General features: G+C 35.3%; 1 protein-coding gene across 3 annotated transcripts; it reads right to left on the reverse strand.

Annotated features, from left to right (window-relative positions):
• Nucleotides 1-22: 22 nt before the first annotated feature.
• Nucleotides 23-4,843, reverse strand: LOC123222968 (transcription factor BHLH42-like). 3 transcript variants are annotated; one of them, XM_044646004.1, is made up of 9 exons: nt 4,663-4,843; nt 4,277-4,402; nt 3,944-4,198; nt 2,977-3,073; nt 2,546-2,560; nt 2,393-2,449; nt 1,735-2,296; nt 397-1,319; nt 23-306 (listed from the first exon to the last, which is right to left on the reverse strand). In XM_044646004.1, the coding sequence occupies exons 2-9, from the start codon at nt 4,378-4,380 to the stop codon at nt 223-225; spliced, it is 2,097 nt and encodes a 698-aa protein (XP_044501939.1). In that variant the 5' UTR covers nt 4,381-4,402; nt 4,663-4,843; the 3' UTR covers nt 23-222. The 3 variants fall into 3 exon arrangements, with proteins under 3 accessions (XP_044501939.1, XP_044501938.1, XP_044501937.1); XM_044646003.1 differs by having other exon boundaries at nt 4,590-4,843; XM_044646002.1 differs by lacking the exon at nt 4,663-4,843 and having other exon boundaries at nt 4,277-4,561.
• Nucleotides 4,844-8,209: the final 3,366 nt, after the last annotated feature.

Below are 8,209 nucleotides of genomic sequence, written 5' to 3' on the forward strand. Positions count from 1 at the left end.
ATTGTCTATCTTCGATTGGAGATATTAAACAAAGCTCTGGCATTTCTTATACAGTAAAATTTGTTAGATTACACATGGCATGGGGATGGATGGGGAACGACATGACTAGTTGATTAATTAATTATATTTCATTTTAACCATAACCCTGACCTTTACAGATACAGCCACCCTCCTGTTTCATCACCACAAACATAGATATTTATATATCCATGTTTGTATCCGTCAGTACTGGGCGGGTATTATCTGATGAATTGCCCTCTTCACCTCCACAATACTTGCCTTTTTCCCGTTTGCATCATCCTTCACCTGCGCCGATCAAATTTAAACTTAATTAATTAAAACCCCACTTAATTACTTCAATTAACCAATTAAATCTCCAAATCAACCCACAGTTACCTTGGCCCTTAATTGTGCCACAAACATCCCATTGTTCAAAGAAGATTGAACTGCTGTCACTTCAATCAGTAGCTCCCTCAGTATTTGCATTATATCAAGAAGCAACCCTTCTCTATGCCGACACTGCAATTCCACCAATGCATCACTCTCTATGATTGACACCTGTACCGACGTTGTCAATGCTGCCACCCCCGTCGCTCCAGGTGCTGGTGAATCCACCGACTTCGGTTTCGTAACGCCACCACCCGCCTCTACTATCCTCAACTTCCTCTTGTCCGACGCGGGCCCGGGTAGGACTCGGGCTCTGTCCAAAACCGTTTGCCCACTTCTTTGCTCCCTTGACCCACTACTTGTAGTCCTCTGTAGCTCGGCTAATTTTGACCGCTGATCGGCCTCCATTTGCTTATTACGTGTCTCCAGATCCTGGATCTTTTTACGTAATTGTTTCACGTACTCAATAGTGTCGCCTAAAATTGAAGCCTTGTCCATTTTGGTGACAAACGGGACGAGTGACCTCAAAATGATGAACCGTTCATTGAGTTTCTCACGGCGGCGCCGCTCCGCCAGAACGTGGTTGGCGCTCAGCTCGTCTTGCGGGGTTCCTTTGCGGAACCTAGAGGCGGCGTCGCCACCGCCGTCAGGCAATTTGGGGGAGTTCTCGTCGCGGTATTTATTGTGCAAAAATGGTACGCTGAACAAAATGTACTTGAGGAGCCACTGTGATGTGCCTTCAACCTGGATTGGGAGGTGGTGATCCGAGCGGTTTGTCCACTTGGAAAAAGCTGATTGGGTGGAGTAGGAGACGTAGCCGGTGGACAATGAGTCCTGCCAGGGGCTCAGGTTGGGCTGCTTTTGAAGAATTGTCGATACAGTTTGTGAATAGTGAGTGTCTTCTTGAGTCAATTCCTCCGCTTGCAGTGGTCCTGAAATCAAATTTCAAAAAGCAATAACAGATGATACAACAGATTATAATGAAATAAATCTTTATTACAAAGCAGGTCAGCTTTTTGTGATATTTTCTCTCCTTGTGTTATAAATATGATCTCTTTTGCAATTGTGGGACCTCAAATGAGTCGAATCGTTGAATATTTGGGATAAAATTTTGTTCTGGAGTGAAAAATTCAACTTCATGTGCATCCCGTTGATGAACACAATAGATCGTCATCACTGAAATCATGATTTGACGATCAGTTGCTTGAAATGGGTAGCTGTAATTTGTCGTGATCTTGTCCCATAACAATCTGAAAGCTAATTTATTATTTATTATCTCGTATCTAATCTTCAAATAAGATCTTGAGCTAGATTCTATGACTGTTCAATAAATCCAACAACTTTTACCTGAAGGAGCTTGTTGAAGTCCGCTGCTACTCAATGGCGCTCCTTGCAACATCGGCCATCTCCGGCTTGACTCGGCTCTGAAGGAGTCAACTCGCCTTTGGTGATCATCGGGGTTACCAGCACCTTGGCTAACGGCTAGCAGATTAAAATCTGAGTCGAGGTTATTCGAGGCGTCATCGGGCGAGCCCAGCCGGATATCTTCGGACATCTCCAGCTGCATTAGTTCACTGGGTTCGGCCACGGCTGGGGCTACAGCTTGAGGGTTTTGAGCTGCTGCTTGGCGGCTGTTGCGACCGGTTTCAGCTTCAGAATCGGACTCGTGTTCCTCTTCGTCATCGTCTTCTTCTTCCTCCCCTTCTTCTAGGTTGGCATTGGCTGGTGGAACAACGGCAGCGTACATGACTGGGATAGGAGTTGAATGGAAGCGCGGGTGGTCGGAGGAGGTGGCAGGATTGGAGGTGGAGTGCTCGGAAAGAGCCGGTTTTGGTGGGTGAGGATTTGGGAGGCGGTGGTCGGTGAAGAAAGTCTTTACATGTTGAATAAATCCAAGGTCCTCTTGAACCTACGGTACAAAAAAAAAAGAAATGGCATTGAAAACAAGAACTCTTCCAAGGAAAATGCAAATTACTTTGAACACATAAAAGAAGCTTTCTTTTACCCTTTCTATGGTGCCAAATTCAACCACACCATCGAGAAGAGGAATGCACACAACAGTCTGCACGATAATACCAACTTTCCTTCTTTAAAATCTCCAGAAAATGTCAAAGCCATGAACCTAAATATAATCAGGCCGCCTAGATTCAAAATTTACCTGTATACGAGCACTCTGGTGAAACGGCAACCACGTTGATCATGCAGAGAAATAGATCAAATAGTTAGCAATACAAGCCAAAAAAAGATATAAACCGAAGGGAATATATCTATCCTTCTTTTATTTCCCTTTCGTTGGCACCATTGATGATTTACGAAGCTATTTTTAAGCAATATTGTCCTTTAGATTCAGTTGTTTCTTTAAGAGGCAGCAAACTTTTGTAATAATCAAGAGAGATGTGTATCTTACGAGGTTTATTGAGTACATCAAAATGCCATACGAGCTGGCTGTTCAGCTCAATCTTCGAAGCCGAAAAATGGACAAAGAGATGAATGTATGTATTGGTTTCAAAAACTATTTTTGCCCGTATTTTTTTAAAGCGGAAATTTTCAGTTAGTGAAACGAGGGCAAGAGGAGAATTCTGATGGCACCTTTGCGAGAATAGCTCGAGAGAAGGTTTTACTGTCAACCTCGTTTGCTCCGGTGAGCCATACATGTTGCCGCCGTGCATATGCTTTTCCCGGCAACCTAAACATCGCATTTGCATTTTCAGTAACAACTCTACCACCCCAAAATAAAGTGTTAGGAAAAAGATGATACAAGAGTATTAAATATTCTGCAATCTTTTGCCTAACAAAATTACCAAGACATTGGCCCACTTCCTTATTAGATATACCAGTGCTGAAATAGAATGGCCGGTGGCACAAATATATCTTTTTGTCCACCAATGATTCAACTGATTTCCTAAAGTTACATGGGAAAGAGAGACAGCTTCTAAGTACAGCAAAGGAATGGTGTAGGTGCTTTCCAAAAACTTGACGTATTGGTTTGTATGTTTTCCCGAATCGGCATGCAGTAAACCAGAGATAAAACTTTTCAAACTCAAATCAAAATTTTACGTAATTTATAGCTTCAGGCTCTCTTTAACTTGTACTCTCCAGTGTGTGTATATATACATATATTTTCTCCATCTATACGAAATATCAATCTATAAATTTTCTTAAGACAAACTGAAACAAAGGATTAAAGACCAGTTCCTCTTTCACTCCTCTACAGAAAGAACAAGACGACATTAATTGAAACAATTCATCATTTACTATTGTTGAGTGTGAAGTAGGTTTCATGTCATTTACACAATTAAAATGACAACCAATTTCCTACGCCAACTCCAGATAAAAGGATGGAAAAAATTGAATAGTGTCATAGATGTCCGATTATCCAGGAAAAGAATTTTGAAGGAAATATATGGAGAAAGATTTTGACCTAGCGGATGATAAAGAGTGTAAAACAAATAAAAAAAAAAAAACAACATTCCACCACTAAATTTTACTACTTTGATTTGCAGATTGATGCACTCAGCTCAATGAAAGATTCAAACGTCTATTTAGTGAAACTCACCCAACTCCAGGAGCGAAAGTGAAGGAGACACACATCAGATAGAACCACTCAGACTCCGTCAAGTCCTCCGGTGACAAGGCCGCGCAAGGCCGTCTTGTTGGCTGGTTAGTTTCACCGGCGGATAAGGAGTCGTAAAGCTCTCTTAGCTGTTGACTTCTCTGCAGAGAGGCTTCCTCGGCACTAACTTCCATTGGCTGGACTGTTTTTCTTGTTTTAATAGCTCCATTATAATACCCATCTCCCCATATTAAGATCCTGAACAAAACAAATGTCTAATTCTCGACAAAATTTGCGTTAACATTAGTTAACTATTTAAAGAAATTAATTAATTACCCTTGCTGTGGACAAATCTGCCAGAAGAGACTGTAAGTCCACTGAACTGATTGCACCGCCTCTTGCAGCATACTCTGAAGCCGGCTACTCGGCGGCGCAGCCATTTTTTATTCACCGGCAAAACAACTGTTCACAATAAACAAAATCAATTATACGAATTCCAAATTCCAAATTCCAAATTGGAGCGAAATATAAAAAAGTCAAATCAACAAACAAAATTAAAAAAAAAAAAAGAAAAAGGAAGAGGGGAGAAATAAAGCGAAGTAAAAAGGCAGAACGAAGAAGGTCCAAGATCGAAGCTACAAATCAAAACCTTTAATCCCAACTGAAAATGAGAAAGTAAGGTAAACTATGAAGAAGACTTGAAGGCATACAGCGAAAGAGACCTGCAGGTGCGAAGAAATGAAAATAGAAGTAAAAATGGTAAAGAAAGTTAGGGTGGATGACTTTGAGGTGGTGATAATCCAGGTGCCCAAGAAATTATTATGTGGTATTATGATCCAAAGATGGAAGGGTCGCTAGGAATCTGAGACTGAGATTAATGGGTCAGTTAGATTTAAAATTTATATAAAATAAAATAAATGGCAATATGTATATATAGCTAGGGTTTCTTTAGGAAGAAAGAGAGAGAAGGGTTCTCTCTAAGTGTGAATACATTTTGGTCTCTTAAGGTTTTGTCTATAAAACTACACTTTATGTATTACCAACTATACAAGTACTCGAATATATTATTCATATATTCATAATTATATAAATTTAAATAAAAAATAAATTAATATTGAATCACATACTAATTTATTAATATATATATTTGTATTATTTTAAGTTAATTTTAATGACAATTTATATATAATTTTGAATGTATAAATAAATATATATATGATATGTTATTATTTGATTGAATATTATTTTATTCTAAATTCAAAATTAACAAATTATATAATGGCACATCACATGTTTCCCATTTGTAAACTTAAAATTGTATACACAAAGCACTGCTCAATATGAAAATAATACTCTTAAGTCTTTATGAATTACAAGTTATATGATTTTTTAATTTGAAGTATCCATAATCTTGTAAATTTATTTTTTATGATTAAATAATTGTTCAAAATTTTAGCAAAATGGCCAATCAATAGCCAATTTTTAATTTAGTCTTCTACATGAGACGGGATAAGGGTACTTTAGAGTTTAGATATTCAGAAAAATGTTTAAAAAGCAGTAAATTAATTGGGTAACAAGGATTTGAGTGTTAGTTTTAGATATTATTAGACTTAATGTAGATTAAGTAAACTCTAGGGACTCAGAATATTTAACCGAGTTTTGACTGTTCGGTCTATGGGACAGCTGCGACGACAGATTTCAAGGTTGGGAGAAATTTGTTAGTTGAGTGATGCGAAGAGCGATAATATTTGGTTCAGATTTTAGAAGAAAGATAAGGTGAGTAATTACCCAAAGACCGGGCGTTGGGACTTTGAACAAATGTTAATGCTGAATAGATATTTACTGGGGATTTGAAGCCAACCCCCCCGAATTTCCACGCCCTCTTTTGGTTGATTTTTTTTAAATTGCTTAGGTTTTCATTATCAAGTTTACAATTATCCTAATAATATATAAGAATTTAAGTGATCAACAGCTCATAATAGTTGTAAAATAATTTCAACTTATTGTTGATATATGATATCATTGGTGTGATTAGTGGTAATGAGGTTTTTTTTAACCGACAAATGACGTATATAATTTAAAATTTTGTATAAGATAAATTTTATACGATAGTATTATTGAGATTAATAATAATAAATCTTAATATTTAATATGTATAAGTGGTATATCTAAGAGTTTCACTTAAAAAAATATTTACGATTTTGTCATTATTTATCAGTCAACTAATAAAGTTTAAAATAATAAATAAGAAAAACTTGAACAAATGAAATAATACCATATCAAGAAAATAAAAAGAAAGAATGTAATTACATAAATAATTAATTTTATACATGAAAGAGAAGGTAATATCCTTTTTATAAAAAGAGTAAAAGGAAAGTTATGATATTTAGGTTAGTAAGGCCGACCTTTCAACAATTTTTTTTTAACTTTCTCTTTTTGTTTGTGGGTAAATAAATCTCGTTAATTAATATTATCAATCTTAGATCAGTTTCAAGCTTATCTAAGTTAAAAATTTTAATCCAAAGTTAAACTTTTTTTATTAGGTATTGTTGTCAATGTTATGAGACTTCTTTATTAAATGAAATTTAAATAATCTCAATATTAATAATCTTCATTAACAATATACGGTAGATTTCTTTAACCTCTTCAAATAATTGGACATTATAGTTGTTAAATGAAACAAAATATTATGATATATGTAAGTAATTGATTTTTCAAAAAAAGAAAAAGAATTCTAATACATGGGTTCTAAGAAACGAGATTAGGTAAAATAATTCATATTGTATACATCATAATTAAATAATCTTATGGGTAGCTAGCAACCCCCATTGTGACCACATTCTTACCTCTTGTGTTGCACATGTACCACCCAACTAAAAATATTAGATATCTTTCTTTCATGATTTTCAAATTCACATAGACATTTTCAAAAAACAGATAATTAAAATTCTCAAAATTTTAATATACTTTCGTTCGAATGGTGAGCCACTTGCCACTTCATTGTACTTCAAAAATCTTATAACAAAATCACAATTATCTTTTTCATGTAAAAAAGATTTACGGAAAATTTTAATTCTTATTTTGAAAATAACTTGGGTAATTTAAAGGAACAAAGAAAATCATCAAAAATGAAATAGAGTTGCAACCAAAACCCACAAATTGCATAATCATGATATACATACATGTACAGCCTTCAAAATAAATAAAGACTTAAAAAATTACATAATCATTCAGTGATTTATGAATCTACTGTAAAAATTTTATGATGAAACAAGTGTTTGTGAAATAGAACAATAAAGCAATAGGACTTCAACACTTTCCACTTGAAAAAAAGGCTCAAGATTATAAAATTTGGAGGTAAAAAGTGAAATAAACATTTTAAAGAACTTGGGTTGCATTTAACTACAAAATGGAAATTATAATTTTTTAATTGAGTTGAGGGTATACTTAATCCATCTATTTTTGAAGTGCGCCTATCTTCACAAAGACTTAGGTAATTATCTTCTTCTTGTTGTTAAGGAGATTCAATGCTTTACCAAGTGAAAAGTCTATCCTTATCTTGTAAAAAAAAATCTGGTGATGGAGGAACGTTCAGTGGGGCAATGCATTGACTTGAGAATTCCAGTAGAAGAAGAATGGCAGATTCCAGCAAGAAGTTAGCCTTGGAATTGTCATTACTGAAATCCCACCCCACCCTCTACCTTATTTTGTTTCTTCTAAAACAGAAATATTATTAATTTATAAGCCCTAACCCTAGCACGAATACATGGAACTTTGAATAATATTTTATAATGACTTAATTAATAGTATAATTATTATTATTAATTAGCGCTACAATTACCATTACAATTATTGTGATTAATAAAAAATGTCATAGTAATTAAATTTGAGTGTAGGAAAGGCAGGTGATGGCTCCGTGATCCATTTTGAAATATTAAAATGTCAATAGAAACGTAGAAAGGTGGATAAGTCTCCCAGTCTCTGGACCGGCTGAATTGTCCAACGTTGACTCTACATATTGAAACACATGGCGTACATGAATAGTGGGGATTCAAAGCGGACCGTTTGAATTTGATAAATATTCTATTTAAACAAATTAAATTCGAATTGGTATAGTGTCAATTCAACTCAAACAAGTCACTAACCGTTTTATTTTTTTCAATAACTTTTCAGGTGCGTTTGGTTGACGGTAAGATAGATTACCTTGGTAATCTATCTTTTATTCCATTATTTGATTTGTCAGTAATAAAATATTACAGTAATCTTTTA

Source organism: Mangifera indica, chromosome 8, assembly GCF_011075055.1.
Source record: "Mangifera indica cultivar Alphonso chromosome 8, CATAS_Mindica_2.1, whole genome shotgun sequence".
NCBI classification, from domain to species: Eukaryota; Viridiplantae; Streptophyta; class Magnoliopsida; order Sapindales; family Anacardiaceae; genus Mangifera; species Mangifera indica.